We start from the raw sequence: 19,214 nt of genomic DNA, 5'->3' as shown, positions 1-19,214 counted from the left end.
TTACTAGGGACACCTTTCGTTATCGGTCTGAATGGCAAAGTAGAGCACTGAATTATCATGTGAAATATGCGTGTCAGCCCAGGCTTGCTGCTTTGGCTTAAGATTGACGATGCTGTGCGTAATTTAGGAATTCTTTCATAGTGTCAATGTTTAATTGCGCTCCCGAACACACTTTTCAAGTGTCCGTATTTTACTGTGACCATCTACGTTATAATAATTGCATCTCAATATTAGTTCCAGAAAATTTTATCGCCTCCCATAAATCTGAAACGGGCACAGTTTGGGGGGATTATATACACCAGGTGCATTCCAAATGTGTCAGGACTGGCTTCAGAACAATAAATTTATTGACAGTTTTGTTAGAGTAATTTGATTTCCTTCAAAGTAGCACCCTTGTATCTAAGCTTTGTAGACCCCGTAGAACTCAGCAACCGGAATGCTCTTCAGCACTCGTGTTGAAGTGGTCTCAATCTTTGTCGCACCTTTGCGGTGCCGCTTTATCATGCCCCTTTTCATCTAGGATAACTAGAACCAGTCGAAGGGAAACACATCAAAGCTCTAGCAGATGTACGAGAAGGCGGCGTGTGACTCGACACGTTGTCGTGATGTGGGGCTCAATCGTCGGAAATCTTTGGACAGGCCTTCAAATGGTGAAACAGTCCCGCGTTGAACTCACCAGTAACGGCCTATCTGGGGGCAAACTTTTTCAAACCCCTTTTTCCGCATGAAAGTAGAAAATTAATATATTTTTCCCGCGTGACCTACTCATGCGAGCCTTTTTCAGCTTTGGAGACTGGTTAGAAAGCTTATCGGAACGCGGTTGCTTTTTTTTTCTAGGCCGGACTCGTGATACTATGTCTCGTTACCAGTCTTGTTGTTCTTCTCACATTTCCCTGCACGCTTCGATTTTCCTAACGTTCAGCACTTCTATCAAGATGAGATGAATTCAATTGAATTGATGGGATTTCTGCAGCGACATTAAAACACGCACTCACTCAGATTCGGAGCATACTGTGAAGTTTTTCTTGTTTAACCAAGACCGGTGATTTATCAATCCCCCACCCCCTCCTACACAGGGGTAACAGAGTGCTTCTTCTTGACCAGCAAAAAATCAACCCCAATTTTTGTAGCGCAACCTCTATATATGAGATGCTTGGTATTCAATTGGAGTTTACTTATGCTAGTAGTTAAGGCCTTGAGCAAGCTGTCTGTCTCTCTGCCTCTCAATTTGTTGCTCGCATTTCGTTCGAAAATGATTACACTTATTGACACTTATGTGGAAATGTTGTAACTGTGAATATCCATGTTTTGCAGTGAATGACAGAATTTTACGTTGGAACTTAGGTGGGCCAGTATATGCCAGAGGGGATATAACCTTTTTTATGCCAAAAATATCGTTGTTAGTTATCAAACGAAAGATTTCAAGTAGGACGTTTCAAAGCGGTCTTAATTCTAACATGATTTACAAGGGAAGGGGGCAAGTGAATTCTGACCATTCCGTCGAAGACGCCTCTTTCGCATTTTTTTCACGACTGGTGCAACTCTATATGTCCGATCGCGGACATCATTATTTGAGATGTGACTATGTTACGCCACTGGCCCAACGTAACATCTCCGTCCGCGTTTTCGTGAGCCGTCGTTCATGAGGACACTTATATATAATATCTGGAGCTTAAAGTTTTGAAACCTGCTGAAAAAGGTTAATAATAGTATGTACGTTGCTAGATTTTAAAATTTACTGGAAGTTCTCCTCAAATCCATCATTGAAATGCAAAATTCAAAACACATAGTACTTTACTAAAAAGTTTGGTGTAAACCTCACCAACATTAAGAAAATTATAGTAGGCGAGTGTTGCTAATGTTACTGGATACAGTGTTGAAACACCTTTGTAGCATTGATGTGAATTGCGTGAGATACATAAAAACTGCGCATTTAGTTTAGTTTAGTTTATTGAGGGGAACCGCATTGTACTGTCCCTGTAAATCGCCTATTCAATGGCTTCCCGCCTACGGCGTTCGCAGGCTTGAGTGAATCGGAGAATATTCTCCAGAGGCAGATAGTGTGCAGATTCTTTATTGAAGAACCAAGGTGCCTTCGTCTGAGATCTGAGGAAGCTCCATAAAAAGTGCAGGGCCGTCTCTTCCTCACATTGGCTGCATAGCTAAAACCACCACCCCAATCTTTTCCATATGGTAGTTTAAAGAGCGGTGTTCCGTTAAAAGCTTTCGAAGGGTCTTCATGTCCTACTTCTTAAGCGACAACAAAAATGCCCCTTTGGCGACCCCAAGTTCTTTCACTAGGATTTTCGCCTGCCGGCAGGAGTTCAAATTTCTCCACTCGGCTGCGTGAATTCTTGCAATTTCACCCTTCAGAGTACATTTGACAGTAGATGGTTGGATTCTGAAAGCTGGTTCTGTCCCTACCATTGTGGATCCAGACCCTTCGGCGAGCGAGTCTGTCAGCCTCCTCATTATCAGCGATGTTTGAGTCCCCCCGTACCTACATCAAGAATGTTTCATTCAGTCGACCAAGTTTCAGCAGCACCTGATGACAACTCCACACCAACTGGCTTGATATGTCGCTGCTATCTAGTCTAGTCGGAACAGATTCGAATGGTGCGACCCCTCAATTTTTGCCGCAGGCATTCTTTTGCTCCCAAATGAAATGGCATACATCTCCGCCTAGAATATGGTCGCCATTTTTCCGAGGGTTCAGGCCAGTCCCATAAACGAAATCCCCCAAAAGCGCCCCTGCGCCTGATCCACCGTCTATAACTGACCCTTTCACGTTCTCCCAAAAACGGACGCTATCTTTGTTACTTCTTCATATGTAAATGGATTTCTTAGAATAATCTAATTCATTAAGCTGGAGGAGTTAAATTACGTTTGAATGACTTTCTCTGCATCAAATTTCCTTTCTAGAAGAAAGGAGGGAAAAGGATCAAACTCACAGTGCTTCTTAATTAAATTCGGAATATGCTCTGTGGTAGTCCTGCCGTAAATTTGTCACCACCGAAAGAATTAAAGTAAAGTATCTACACTTGTTCGTGAAGGACCGGTTACTTTTTGGGAATAAGTGTTGGTTTTAGTTTATCGTGTTTACCTCAGAAATTAGAGCAGCCTAAAGTGTTACCAAGAAACAAGTATTACATTAGCTGCTTCATTTTCCTAAATCCGATCCCTTACAGAACCTGGCATAAATCTCTATTTCAACCCCAGAAAAAATAAAATTAAATTGCCGTAACTGCGAGTGCTATCAATTCTTACTAGTTCCTTTCTGTTGTTGTGAGCGCATGGAATTTGTCTTTCCTTGCCTGTCGTCGAAATCGTCGTACAACAAGGAATTGTTGAAATAAATTTACAACTATGAGAGGATTCTACAGACAAACAGGAAAACTTCGCCTTCTTCCTGAATGATTCCAACAAGATAAAATAAATTCGTACGAAAATCGTTGCGTTAAGCACTTTTAATAAGTACGTCAAGGCAAGTAAATCTCAAAGAAAGCACTAGTAAAAGGATAAATAGGAAGCGGAGGGGCGGCTCAGAAACTAATATTAAGATAAAGAATCTTATAACGTACAGTCTAATAATTTCCTATAATAATAAATTTCCAGGAAGACAATATCCCTTAAAGAAGCCTTTATCTTAGATAGAATCTATTATACTTCAAGATCTCGAAGGACTACACCGAAACCACAAACAAACTTAATACAATATGACTCGAAGGTATTGGTCCCGTCTGTTACTTCCCTGTCTGTGCTGTCATGTATCCACTTCTCCTTGGTGTATGCCTTGAAGCAGTAGAACTTTTTGAAATGACACAAGAATCAGCCAGGAATTGGGTTAACAACTCTCAACTATGTCGTTTAGACAATCACCGGCATTCGTCTTTGTAGATATGTGTACAACACCCCAAACCCTTGCTACTACCCTCAAAACTAATAAAATAATGTTTGAAACAAACTCTAACTGATGTCTTTCCTTTTTTGTCTTTCTCTTCCATATCCTTGGTTCGGGCCTTGTTCCGGAATGGATTCTCCTTGGTATGATGACACCACCGCAAAATGTATAGATTGTCTTCACTTACAACTATATCGAGACTCAAGGGATCGCTACAAACAAGGACAGACGAAGGCATCACTTTCTCTACAACATTTTCTCGGTGTGGAAACAGGATTCACATTGGACAAAGAATCGAATACAATTGCAATTATATGTCAGGACGTTATCGTTGTTCTGGCATTCGATACACGAGAAAGGCTCATGCAGTGGCAGGTAAGTAGATAATTTGGTTTTAACGCTTTAGATATATTTTGAGGAATGAGAAATGGAGCAGGAAACGACATTAGGGAGACATCGTCCCTGAATGTTTCAAGGAATTCCTGCCAGATTTCATTCAAATAAAAACACAAATATTTGTAGAGAGAATGAAAACAGAAAAGGTCCTTGTTATGAAGAGACCCACGTCAAAGTGATTGATACCGTTACAAGGTATCATTAAACTCAGATTTTAAGAGCATACTTGAATGTATCTAATAAATCGCGAAGTTTCTCGTTTCCATTCTACGTCAAAAATTTATTCAGCAATAATCTGAAAACAGCCTCCTTCTCTTGAATAATTCCATATACTTTCTTTCAAAGGTGAAAATATCAAATCACTTAGGAGATGACGTACAATATTTGATCCTGGTCTCATCTGCTCCATCGAAATCGAAGATGCAAACAGGACCATCAAGAATGCACATTCAGGATCGTCGATTCTGTCTGACTACAGGTGTTCCGCCCAAGCTCCTTGGCCTCTGGGACATAGCTTACCTAAGGTATGCTAGCGAGAATCATCTCATCTCTTATCTGTATCAGCCAACATCCCTCTTCGGTTCCGTCTTAACATCCTTGCTATTGATTAAATTATCTCATCTTGTCTCTTGCTATTTGCAGACGTTACGGAGTTGTGGATAATCGATTTTGTTTCGAGGGTGGCTCAAGGTGTGGCAAAGGTGAAGGACTTTACGTATTTGTGACAGATCAAGGAGACGAAATTACAGAAACGCTTAAGCTTGCATCGCAAGCGAAATTGTCGAGCAAGAAACGTCAGGTGGCACGGAAATTAGCAAGTAATTAGATTTTGAGGATCCTTTAATGGGCACTGGTCAAGACTAATGGTGTTATTTCTCTCTTTTCTTCTCGTTCATTGTTGTTCTGTCGGGCTCTCTCTCTTCCGGCTTGCAGCTATAGACAGTCCCAGGAAAGTGGTTTCACCCCGGCCAATGGATGTTGTTGACGATGGCTTCTCTTGTCACATGGAGGACTCCACTTGCACTTGTGGCTCCCGGACACCGTACTGGCCATCACAGGAATCTAGGGACATGGATTATGGCTGTGGTGATACGACATCTGTTTCTGAATGTCATGATAGTTTTAACGATGGCGAAATCTTCCCAAAGTAATTTCTCTTTTAGCTAAATTAGAGTTACATAATGCAGGTGAAATATTTGAAAACAGATAATTGAACGAAAGGGAGAAGTCTGTGTAGTAACAAGTACAGGATAATTCCGCCTTTTGGCGGTGCACATTTGCATACTAATAACCTAAGTCTAATCTTATTTCAAATATTTCTCCTCGGATCAACATTTTTGCCATAAATGCTAACTTCCTTATTCCGGATTCCTCCTACAGAAACTCCAAAGCAAACTTAGAAAGATGCATGAGCTGTATATCAAAATTAGGAGCACCGTCAATGTCGCGAAGTTCGACGGCAACAGGGAATGCAACACCAGGAGCAAATCATCCGCCTCTGTGGACCATCCTAACAGAGCAAAATAATCAGACGAATCTCACAGTGAAGACAATTACAGGCGGTATGGACCGAATGTCGATATGTTCATCACATGGTAGCAGTGGTGGCTACGGGAGCAGCGGTGGATCTGAATATTCCGTGCCCCGAATGAATTGCACCACTACAAGTTCTGCTTATCCAGATTCCTGCTATGAATCAATACCCGCCTCGCATTGCTGTAAGAGTCACCCATCGGCCAGCCTTACTTGCCAGTGTCACACTGCACACTCAACATCGTCAACTTTAAAATCCAATAAAAATAGCGGTAAGCCACCTAAGCCACTGCCAATAGTAAATCCTCTTCACATGCATGCCAGCTGTATAACGACTCAGCCTACAACAGCAGTAGGTCCTTATGAAAATTACGACGTTCCAAAAACTGCCATTCAGTTCGAGAATTTGCCAGCCGATAACTACGACACTCCCAAAAATATTCAGGAATATATCTCCGAAGACTTGAATAGCAATAAAACCCAAGGTCCTGACAATTACGGGAACTATGACACACCAGCCCAAATAGGACAAATGTGTGGTTGCTTGGTTAGTCAGGACCAAACACAATCTAGATCCTGCATGGAAGCTCCACGAAATGACTGCGCTTGCAACAGAGTTATGTCCTGGGCGGACAACTGGATTTCTCTGCCTTACTGCAGGCGAGGAAATGGCATAGAACACACTGGAATGCCAATCAATAGAGTGAAGCTTAGCGGAGAAGGAAAGATGCCTGTGATGCAACCAAGTGGAGAACTTGCAATCTATGCTACTGTCGATCTATCTAAGAAAGCTAATCGACGCTCTGACAAGATCTGCGAATGTTCCAAAGACGATGATTCCGAAACCAGTTCTTCAAATTATATAAACCTTGATCCTGGTCATATGTTAGCTGATCCCAATAGTAAATCGAATGAAGGAATGCATTCACAGGACCAAAAGACTGAAGCAGGCTCAGCGAACTATACTAATCTAGATTTTGCTCAATCCTTAGAAAACTATGAAAACTCGAAAGAGATGCTCCAGCGAGCTGGAATAACTGCACAAGAAATCGAAGAGCTCCGAAAAAATGAGGATGCCAACTTTTGTCAAAAGTGCGGTCATGTAAGTGCCAAAACACCAGAATCCAAAATGAACACTTTAGAACGACAAAACGATCGCAACTCATCAATGACTGATGATGCAAAACAAAAGCAACAAAAAGAGTATCTCACTTTAGATATGGAAACACAAGAAACAAACACGAAATTTCCAGGATATCTTCCAATGTCTCCAGCTCCACCGAATGCCAACAGCTCGACAGGAGCTCCACCAATTCCATCGAAGAGTGAGATTATAAAACGAATCATAGGCGAGAAATCAGCAAGCAATCCTAGTTTAAACGGCCCCACGGTAGATAGAAGTAGAAAGAGGCAAGATCAAAATCGCATCCCAGGTAGTGCTATGATGCTTTTGCATCGAACAGGAAGTAGTCCATATAATAGAAAACAAATAATGGATAGCAGTGATCTGCTTCCGCCATTGGATAAAAGATTGCCAGTGCGGAAACGATCATCATCCGCTGACTCATCGAGATTCCTTGAAGATACCGAAGAATTCGATAGTTCCGAAACTCTTAGAAAGTCTTCCCTGACACAAATTGACGGTCGAAGATCATCTTCTCCTTGCCTGCACCAAGAAACAGAGAACTTTGTAGAAGAGGTATGCTGCACAAAGGTAGGCGAAACTGAAGACGAATCATCTGTTACCTCGACATCACAAAGTCAAAATTCACAATCCGTTCACATTCGCCGATCTGCCAGTGTTCCTTGCAAAGCACAAAATCGTGATTCGTCAAGCTCCAATGACTCAGGCGTGTCAACAGGATCTCTTAAACATCGTGTTGGCGATTTTCAAGATTTCGAACTTCCTCTTACCACAGCAATGTCAGCTCGGCGTCATCAACGACATGTTCAACCGTTGTCATCCTGTACTCACGCCACACTTCCACGTCGATCGAAATCTTTTGATCCTCTTCGGGAGATTTCATTCCAATTCCAAAAGGTTGAGGTGACCGGAAAGAGCACGTCAGCCGAAGCAGAAGTACCAATTTGTCCTCCGAAGAGTCGTGGTTTTGCTAGTCCATGTGAGGGTAGTTCGATGGCTGGACCGCCGTATATTGATTCAAGGAGTACGAGCAGTGGAACGTCAGATATGTCGGATTATATTGAGACGTTATCATTGTCTAGTCATAGTTCATCTGATGCACCTGAGAATTTAAGGTGAGTTGATGTATGGTACATACTCTTATTTTTTCGTTCATAAAAATCCTTTCATCTGCTTTCATCTTTCATTTTTGCTAATAAATATAATTTTATTTTCATTATTTAGACTTCTTCGACAAGCGACTGCCACACTTAGACCTCGTTCCGGCAAAGAATACCAGAATATTGATCGATCTTTGATAGCTCTAACGCAAAGCGGTGATACCATGAAGCTACACAATAACCCACCGTCACAACTACGAGGTTTGCTCACGTGTTCTGTAAATTATGCCAACATCACTCCTGTTCCAGAGAATGCTGAATCACCTAGTCCTGGCTACCAAAGTGGCGGATCACCACAAGAGTCTCACGTTGAGCCATTCGTCTTTAAGGTAAGTGAAGTTGGAATGTAAATGTGGGGCTTAAGAAAATCGAGTGAAAAATAAATAATTACGGTGAGGTCCTTTTGAGACTGAAGTTTACCTTAGATTTGGAACTTTCTTCTCGAGTGCCGAATTCACAAAAGGTTGAAAATGTTCCTAGTATTTTATGAAATGAATTGAAAGGTGCGTCAGGACGGGGGAGGAAAGTTGCGAATGGGCTTAACTTTCAGATTTATCTTCTTTCCTTTAGTCGATGTTTCCGAAAAAATCATCTGTAGGCCAAAGAAGAGATTCGGAAACGAAAAATTATTGGGTTGATAAACGCATGAGGATGTGATCTGATCTCGATCTCGATAAATCAAGGCGCACATCATATCCTCATGCGATTATCAATCCAATGTTATTCTTATTGAAATTCTGTCTCTTATTCTCTTCTTTGACCTCCTTTTTCTAGATTCGAGTGCCCCTCATAAAAAATAAATTCTAGGGAGTAGGGTCTTCCATCGGCTGCATATATCCAGAAGGTGATAAAGATCTGGCCGTTTAAAATAAACACTGGCACATAAGTATAATCGCACAGCCCTCTTTCGATATGGATGGAGTTAAAGACCACAGTCAGAGCCCTGCCCTGATTAGCACAGCAGTACTGGTTTATACTAAGTCCAGGCTGACAACTCATACCAATGGATGCGAAGGCTATTTAACATCTATACCGAAACTAAGAGGTATGGCTCCCGGATGAAGAAGTGCAACTCTATGCGTTAAGCCCATAAGGAACTACATGGGCGCACCTACAATCACCATGAAATTCCTCCAAAGACGTCAACTGTAAATTACCGAGTCGAACGCACATCCTCTAGCAAATATATGCGCTCAGAAGGTCATCTCGGTTTCTATGGTAGCACATAACTTCCGGCGAGACTCACTTCAGATCAGCCTCTTGCAACCTTGGATCTAATTGCTCTCCTCGAGTACATGAGGACGCATATCCAATAACTGATATTGGTTCTGTTTGGCAAGTTAGGTTCGAATTTTGGTTCTCCAGCTCCAACCTAGCAAATTACAGTACATATGCTGAGTTCCGAGGAAAATACTTGAAGTCGTCAGCCGTTCTGATATACTCGTTGAGGGCTGTCTTTAACGTTTCAAAGGGAATAAGGAAGAATGAATGTCAATTGTTTGGTCTATACTTTCTTGGATAGTCGTAGCTGTTTTTGTAGTCATGTTCGTGCAAATTTTAAGGTTTGAATAGGTCTATGTACCACCTTATCGTTTGGTCAATATAGCTCTGGAGGAGTATTGTCAGTTCGTTCTGTCCTTTTCTGTATCTTGTCATGTTCAGGTTAGCATTTACTCCCTAGAAAATTTTCAAACTGCCTGTCATCCTAAAGTTTGTAAGGAATCATTACAGATTTTTCATATTAACCCAAAGTCGTTTCGTCCTTGTAGTTCGTGGTTTGGACCCCAGAATTTTCCATCCCATAAGGACTTGCGGTCTGCAGCTGCTGGTGAAATTTCTTCATGGTGTTATCTGCAGAGTTGTTTGGCATGTTTATTTGTGGTTGGGGAGAGACAACGCTTCTGAGCACTCTGACCCTAGTGGTTCATTGTAATCGACATTGTTTGACATAATTTGCTTGCATGTTCATTCTTCATCCTGAACATCCAAGTCGATGGGAAATGACCAATTAACAAAAAGCAAAACTGGCAAACTTCATCCCCTCTCGTGTGTAGCAATTTATACTGCGTCTCAAAGGAAAACGATATAAGATATTCCTTAAATCAAGAATGCAGCCAGGGTCTCAAGTGTTGCAGGGCACTTCCACGCCAACCTTATTTGCAAAGAAAATAGTCAAGTTAACTGAACTCTAAATTTGTAGGCACCATTCCCGATCTCCAATGTTGAAAAAGGCGGCATCTTTTTAGTAGCGAAAGGATGCACTACCCCACAGTGTATCCTTCTAATTATCTCTTCCCCGAGACTGGAAACAGCCCCTGCAATAACTCCTAGGGAAAAACTAATGAGTTAACAATTTTGCGAAACTAGCTAGCTTAGAGTTTCCACGTGCAAAAACCATCTCAACTTCAGTAACATATCTGTTTCGTGTGCTACATATTAGTCAGATACTTCTTTCTGGATTTTATTATTCATTACCAAAGACAGGGTCTTGGGGCTTTGAAATGATCAAAATCAGGGTCTGAAGACAAGTATTGCATGTTAAACGAAAGATCAGCTCGGCTTCCAGTTGATAGTCGCATGAGCTGAGTTTAAAACTACGAAACTGGCATTAAAAAAGTTAGACAGACTTGTGCACAACATAGGAGTTGAAATGAGTGCTATTGGAGAACGCCCCAGATATTAATATTATTAGAAAAGAGTGGAGAGCAGGATAACATAGGGAACGGAAGCGGCGAAATACTATGAAGGGAAGACCAGGAGAAATGACAGTAAGGAGTCCCAATAATCTGTCGAAAAATTCATCTAACAGGCGAGAATCACTAAGGTATGGCTAATGTGCACAGGAAAGCATTGCGAGCTGTATGTGTTCAGGACAAAGCACAGAAGTGGAGAAGATAACGGGTCTAGGAGAAGTAATGTAAGTAATTAATGTTCAGTGCATGCCACTTTGCTGAAGTGAAAAAGTAAGTTTCGTGCCAAAAAAAAGACATTCTTGGAAATTTCAATTCCTGCCGTATGAAAGATCCCGAGAACTCTGCAGCTGCATTTATATTTAAAAAACAAAGATGTCTAACATGTTCGTCCAAGGCGGAGGCAATTCATAAGACGTTATCTAACCTTGTGGAAGCAGCATGACAGAAAGTGGCAACAAGTAGTAGTGACTCGTTTTTACATAATCACAAACAGGACGTTGGTATATCGTTAGCCCTAAGCTAGGCCAAAGCTAAATTTTTCTCTGTGAAATTAGGAATTCTAATTGCGACTATATAAAAAGGAGCGACCACCATCCCATGCCACTTCCAGTCAAGCTGCTCCAAAAAAGTGGTCAGGCAGGGCCTTAAAGAAAGCTTAATGGACTAAAAATAAGATACGGTAAGTTGCTGTCCACTTGGGGCGGTCCAACATCATAGATATGTTGGACTTAAAATCCCTCGTATCCTAAATAATGCTTTTTTATGATCCGTTAAACAAAAAGTTATGAATACCTTGGAAAACAAGCTACTCCTTAAACAACTGAAGAAGATCGCATTGATGGTTTCTGCTGTATCGAAAAGGAAGATTCCACTGAATTGCGAGTTATGGGGAAAAGTTTTTTATAAAGCAAAATCTGTCTATTTCTCTATTTTTCTTTAGAGGTATCAAGCATCGAAGGCCACAGTGTATTCCATATCTTTTGGGATTAGATAATAATTTCTACCTACCTACCTTCACCAAGGTTTTCATAGAAATAATTCTATCTGCTCTCTTTCTCTGGTCAAGAAATCTCTGGCATACGGAGTGTATTTGCTGGGATCTTCTTGTTCAATTTTATATTCAGGAGAAAATGAGGAGTCGCCATTTAAAAATTATGCCATCCACGACTATATGTTTGGTTCAGTTTCTCTCCTTTTGTTACTTCTTGGCACCTCACACCTTCCAATCGTGAAACCTTCATATCTTCTCAGTTAAAATATCAATGGGTATAATCAGCACAAACATACTTTGTCCGATGTTGTCCAAAGGGCGCTAGCAACAGTCAGTCTACAAATAATATGACCACAACAGTTTCCTCTTCCCTCCACCTAAGTTGGTTATAATGAAGGACTTTAACCTAACTGGTGTTGTGTATAGCAGCATTTGATATGTAGTTCAAACTACGTCACATGGGCATGACAGTTTCATCCGTAGAACGGAGTCATATATTGTGTTCCAAAATGACGGACTTAACATCGATCCTTGAGGCATTCCCCCATTTGTCAAATACGTCCTACGCAAGTAGCATAAAAAACCTATTACCCGCAAAATAAGCAGAACCACCTGATTTTAAGGTCGTGTGATATGTCCTCCCATACTTACCAGTAAAGGAATGAAGTGGTACGAGGCTGGTTTAAAATATGGTTTACCACTCTTTGACAGCAGCCTCCTCAAAAGCAGGTATCTAAAACAGAGGTGAACCAGTCATAGCCGGAATACTTTGCTGGCAATGATAAGAATACCTTCTGTTGCATCTAGGATACTTTCTTTCGATCCCCATTATACAATTGCTCTCCCTGTGAAAACAAAACCATTACTATCTAATATAGTACAATTACGCAGTGGATATTCAGTGATTACGGAACCCCATTAGTGGAAAGCTTAGCTACTGTGGCATTTAATGCTATACGCGAAAAAATGGACTGAAAATTAGATCCAACCCAGATCCTTTTAAGAAGAGCTTCAAACTTGTGAGGTGAGGTATGAATGACGGCTATGAAATTTGGTAGTGCAGATTCGTCCCCGGTCTAGCAGATTGAAATGGGTAGTGTCTGGATTAATACATTTCCTTTACTTGGCAAACACTTAAATGAACTATGTGGCTCCATCAAATAGGTGCGGGGAGGCGAATAGCTACCAAAACAACATCTCGTTCTCCTAGATTAAGACGCTGGAAGAGTAAAATGTCCAAGTATCCAGCGGCGAAATTACGCGGGAAACGTAGGCAACACTGTGTGTTCAAATGTAAGGTAGAAATAAGCACTCACATACCCAGGCTCAAAGAGCAAGTACCTCAAATACCTTAGTTTAAACAGAGAAAGGAGTTCAGGAAGTAACAGTTAGCCCAGTGAGAAGCATTTTTTTCTATGAGCAATTACTCCAACGAAAAGGAGGTTATTCACATTTTTTCACCAGTCGTTTCGGCGACAAAAAGGGAGTACTTTCTACCTTAGCTAAGACTCACAAGGTCATACGTTAACTTTTTCGATTAGGTCGAACATTCACTGTTTGACATTTTAGCCAACTCCACTACTGAACGGGATGAACCCTAAAGAAAAGATTTTCTGGGCTTAAATTGTATTATAGGTAAGCTGTTCAAGTCGAAATCGTCATAAAAGATGACTTTACCAGCAAAGTCTTGACAGAGCGATTTTACTTTGGCAATTCCCCACTAAAAGCCACAAAATCCGTGTAAACCTACCAAGAAATGCTGAAATGAGAAGCATCACTACCTGTCATATTTACCAGATCTGACTTCTTCTGATGTCCTGGCAGAGAACCGCATCATTCTGCTGAAGTTTGACTCTTGAATAGTCTCAAAAGACGCGTCTGCCAATGTCAAATCTAATGCTCCTAACAAATGGACCATAAATGATGTTTGGTATACAGCCATTTTTTCGTGAGATTTTTCCTTAGCTACTTCTTGTAAATAAAGCGATCATTTTCACGAGAAACTGCAGCGACGCAACATAGTGTCAAAAACTTTTGTTAGCTAGTGGGAGAGCTAGCCTGCTAACCGGACGACAGATATACTGAGGTACCCGCTTGAGCGCTTGATAAACACTGGGCTACTATCAAAAATGCTCTTTTCTCATGTGGTCATAAATGTATCCCTGGTCCAATGAGGAATGTGGAGGGGTTGACTTCTCATCCGCGACGACGAGCAACTCAAAAGGTGGAAAGAATACTTCATCACGGTTGTGTACCGTATCATATTCGGTGGATGAAATGGCTAGTCAGCCGCTGGGTTTGACGGTCAGAGTTCCGGATGCTCTTGCATTCACCATCTCACACTCTACAAACAATCTTAAAACAGTGCTCGAAATTTAGATCGCTTTATCTCTTCATTGACTTGGAGAATGATTTTCGAGATGTGAAGACTCTCGTAGCAGTCTAGTTTCCTAACGTCGTTCACTTCCTTCACAATATTGGCGTTGTCCAACGACAAATGCTGTCCCTATTCTATTATGTCTGGCGACCGTGGATTATTCTTTGTTAGCAGATTCGGCCTCCTTTATGTGTTCTAACAGCCTGATGTGGACTAGTCGTTTTGTTTGCCTTACGTAAATCTTGTCAAAGTCTGGACAGGAAATCTTATAAATGCCGCTTTTTTCAGTACACTAATTTTTGTCCTTGACTGATTGTAACCGGGTCCTAAGTAGGTATCGTCTGCTGGTCGACGTGACTCAAAATCCATGTATGTAGCCGCCTTTTGATGTTCTGCGTCCGACCCGAGTTAGATAATGTTATTCATTGCCTAGGTTCTGTGTTTACCTCCTGGAGGATTGTCGAAAGTTGCTGGCTTGAGGCGTAGTTTACTTTTGATCCGATTTTTGTTGAGGCTTCTATTGTAACCGTTTTTCTTGGCTGTTTCCAGGATGTAGTTCATTTCATTTCTTCCGTCCTCATTGAGCGGTGTTGTGACCATCCTGTGAATCATAAAGTTGTATATCGCCATCTTATGGTGGAAATCGTGGTTTGAGGTGTATGTGATGGTTCGTTGTATTTGGGTCGGTTTCCTCTAGATGTCGAATTCAAAATCCCCTCTTTTCTGGGCTATTTTAAGTCTAGGAACGGTGTCTCCCCTTCCTTTCCGATCTTCATGCTGAACTCGATGTTCTCCAAGTTCTCTATAAATACCTCGCATAGCAGCGGTGAGACGGGGTTGCTCATTACTGCCCTGGAGGTTTTTGTTTTATAAAATTTATCCCTGAATGTGAAATAGTATTCACTTATGTACGTGAAGGCCAGGTTTTTATACAGTTTAGCCTTCTTCCTCCATTCGAATGAGTTTTCGTGTGTCGTGATCTATTTTTCGAACAAGTATAGGGCTTCCTTCATCGATACGCTTAGAAACAGCGCTTTTACGTCGAAAGATGCTAGTACTCTATCACTTTGTATCACCCCGGCCTCGTTAAGGCTGGCACCGGTTGTTGTTGGTATATGGGAGTAGCACATGAAAAGCGAATTACTTGAAAGCTCCAAACCTTTATGAACACCTGCCTCTATTGTATCATCGGAGTGTGCTGGCCAGATACTATCTTAAACGAAAAATTTCGTTGACGCACAGGCCTGGCACTCGTTGATTTGATCATTATGATCAAAAGGCAGAAGAGGCAGTGAATCCTTGAGAGTTTTACGTTAGCTCCTATCAGGGAGATATAATCCCACGGCCTTCTTAAGACACAGATTGATTTTGTGACCACAATCAGAGCTCCGCTGTGACAAACAACAACGATACCAGTCTATACCAAGTGCATGGTTTAGCATTCATACTGGTGGATGCAAGACCTATCTAAATCTCTACCGAACTAAGGAGTACGGCACCCGTGTTGAAACGCAACACCACGCCGAGGCCGGAAGGTCTCTGTTCGCTTGAACGTAACCACAACCCTCATGACGCTCCCACTAGGCGGCCAACCGCAAACAACCGAGCTGTACTCACATACAACGGGAATTCTCCCGAAGTATGTGCGTCTAGGGGCTATCCCGGTTCCCATGGTGCTAGTATATCCCTAGTATGGGTTCGTGACCAATTACCACTTCAGATGAGTCCCCGTGCAGACTCGGGTCTGATCGCCCTGATTAGGACTTTGGAGCATTCGCCTACTGCATCACGCCCGGCAAGCCAAAGTGAATACAGCGTCTCCTGGTGGAGGTTCTCCTCGGCCACTAAGTTTTGGTTTAGCCGACAGGGTTGCCGCCCCGTCTTCCTCACCTCTACCTGACGCAGGGCTTATCGTGATCATTAAGGTGGAAGTGGCAGTGGGTAGGGGGCGACAATTGCATTGTTGGCGCCACACAATGGAATCCACTCTCCCAACATGGCCGACGGCTGTTCTAAGGCCAGTTGGCGCTCAGCGATTCGGGGGGAGAGAGTTGAAGCACATTTCAGGTAATCGCGAAAGATTGCGCATAGTCCTGGTTGATTCCACCAAGGGGTAAATGGCACCCATATATATATATATATAAAAACTTACTTTGAAAGCTTCTTTACACTGTTGTCTGCAGGGGTTGAGAACTCCATTGTCCTTTTATGGCAATTTCATAGTGTGACGTGGTGCGGTGATACAAATGGCGAGAAATACAGGTTGTATCAGTCATAAATAAGCCTAGACTCGGCCTTTGTGCGCAACTTCATGTTAGGTAGGTCGGCGAAGACTCATATATGTCACAACTACACAGTTCGCTTGCGGAGCTACTCCAAGTTTGAAAAGCTTTTTCTATATATCTCATATACCTGGATGGAAAAACGGGCTCTCATAAATATTTCGTAGTAAGTTCAGTAGTTGTTGTTATTAGTTTACTTCCACGCTAGTTCGAAGCTTAATATTATATATGTATATATATATTAGGAGGTTTCCCATGGAAGTGGATAGAGGAAGTCTTATAGTCAGTTTCACATCCGTTTCGGGGTTAATCATATCGTATTTCACAAAGAATTTTAAATTCATAAGACTAATCAATCTTTTTATTTATTTCCATTGCAGAACGAAATCCAATCTAAGCAATAAACTACAGGTAAATATATATGAAACGAAATTTACACGAATGAAACTAGTTTAATAAAACTTATGTAATTTAGAGCCAAAATGGCAGCAAATATTTTTAAAAAAAAATATATTATTTTGGGTTCCTATTGAAAGAAATGTACCATATAAATAAAATAGGTTTTAAGGGAAATATGTACTACAACAGTAAAGGGTAAAGAAATATACACACATACAACAATTTAGAAACAATTAACTTTTAATATACAATTCAATTATACAAAACCAGAATACCAACCGCACTCTTCAAGCTATAAAGACAACCAACATCACTGCATTAGAATCTTATATTATACATCGTATTATTGTACTTCCTGTTGATATACACGTGAAAGATAGCCCAATCTATTCCAATCGAGAAGCATGAAGACTTGACAATGAACACTAGAAGTATAAACTCTAATAATAAAAACAACGACTTCATATATGAAAATTAACAACAATTCCTTAATCTTTTGTTGGATAAATATGTCCAAATAAAAAAGAAATTAATCCATCTCATTAATTTACCCCGTTCTGAAAATTAGGTTTCGTCGTACTTCGCTATATTTACAAATTTTTCTACAACCGTAACGTAACGAAATCAAAGTAGCGCAAATAGAAAAGATGAACAAACTTAGATAAAATTAGCAGGTACAGGTCATTGTAGATTCAACTTCTTTTTTACGGGATCGAAAAAATTGTACATAGGAAATGAAGTTTTATTTTCATTGACGTAGAAAAAATGATGTAAAATTCTGACATTTTTAAAATTGATTTTAGAATAAAAACTGCAACAAAGAGAAAAGTAAATGTAAGATCGAAATCCATCGCCAAAATGATTTTCATACCTTTTAAGTATTTTAACTTTTTTCTGCATCCGTTGATGTATCTTTTGGGAGAATTGATTAGATTTCTTTGAAAATTGAAGATAACTTCACATTACTCCAAAGTAGTAATTGAAAGACTAATAAATTAAAAATGAAAAAGGAGAACGATTCCTTCAAGATATTATTGATATCATCTTATTTCCATTTGTATATAAAATTGTAAATAGCCGACTGGAATATGATTCAGTTTCGATTCTTTATTTAGAGATATGTACATTGAAAATTGAATGAAAAGTTACTTGTAACGAGACTAATTTTTAGAGAGAAACACCAGCCTAAGTACCATTAGATTTATAGACTCCCGTGCGGAACCAACCGGGAAAATTAACAAAGTTGGCTTTTCCACCCAACATTAAACAAAAAAATGTTGCAATTGACTGAACTGAACTGAGTGCAGTTATACAATGAGAATCATAATCAAAATAAAAAAGACAAAACCACGTCGAACAAGCAATTTTGCTCAATAGGAGACAAAATTCCACGAAACATCACAAGACATAAAAAGATATAATTTGAAATTATATTATAAACAGACTTAATATATGTGTGGACGATTGAGGCAAACTACATTTAGGCACAGAAATAACACTCAAAATTTCAATGTCCAATAACGAAAAAATAATTATGCATTAAATATTCGTTTGGATAAAATACGATAAAATAATGTGAAAATCGAAATTAAGCAACTACTTCAATGACGAAATGAAAAAAAAATGCATAAATGAAAAACATGCGAAAACTATATATATAAAAAAATATATTTTAACTTTTCAAACACGTCCATTTTTAAGTAATGACCAGACTTTTATATCTATATTTCAATATTTATGTATGTAATCAATTGCTGTAAACTCAAAGTTTGGTAGTATCTTTTCATATTTCCCTCCTATTTATTTAGTTTGTTTCGAATGATTTCAATTCTAATTACTTATTATTATCTTCGTATCTATTTGTTTTACTATTTCTTTTGTTTGTTTTTATTTTGTTACTATTTATTATTACTTTTCCACTGTTTAAGCAAAGAATATGTTTATCCATATATTTTGAAAAGAGAAATGTTTGTGAATTTGATTTTGTAAATTATATTGGTTTGAATAAATAATAAATGAATAAAAAATTAAGAAAGTGAAATGAAATGATTGTATGGAATTTAAAAGGAAATAAAACGGTCATATTGTAATTATATTAACAATATCGGATAAATTATTTACCAAATAATAAAAATAAAAATTGAAAGAAAAATAAAAAGTTTTTTCTTTGATCTGGTCCACCACAAAAGAGTTCGGAAATCATCTCAGCATAGATAAATGCGTAAGTATCTATTTCGGGTATTTCCTTTTTGGTTGGAACTTTAACGTGAACATTGCAAGAGTGAATGTATAGCTGTGATGGTTTGTGGACCTACGCATGAGTATCACCCTACCATTA

General features: G+C 39.9%; 1 protein-coding gene across 1 annotated transcript in view; it reads left to right on the top strand.

Moving 5' to 3' along the window:
* LOC119655444 overlaps window positions 1-18,977 on the top strand; it is a 311,173-nt gene extending 292,196 nt beyond the window's left edge. The window contains exons 3-9 of the mRNA XM_038061338.1: window positions 4,074-4,276; window positions 4,643-4,821; window positions 4,940-5,115; window positions 5,231-5,444; window positions 5,678-8,089; window positions 8,199-8,463; window positions 16,858-18,977. Coding sequence (XP_037917266.1) covers window positions 4,074-4,276; window positions 4,643-4,821; window positions 4,940-5,115; window positions 5,231-5,444; window positions 5,678-8,089; window positions 8,199-8,463; window positions 16,858-16,881 — 3,473 coding nt within the window. The 3' untranslated portion in view covers window positions 16,882-18,977. The remainder of the gene's footprint in view (window positions 1-4,073; window positions 4,277-4,642; window positions 4,822-4,939; window positions 5,116-5,230; window positions 5,445-5,677; window positions 8,090-8,198; window positions 8,464-16,857) is intronic.
* Window positions 18,978-19,214: the final 237 nt, after the last annotated feature.

The sequence above is a fragment of the Hermetia illucens genome, chromosome 4 (genome assembly GCF_905115235.1).
Source record: "Hermetia illucens chromosome 4, iHerIll2.2.curated.20191125, whole genome shotgun sequence".
Lineage (NCBI taxonomy): Eukaryota > Metazoa > Arthropoda > Insecta > Diptera > Stratiomyidae > Hermetia > Hermetia illucens.
This window is presented reverse-complemented; position numbering and strand designations above follow the sequence as displayed.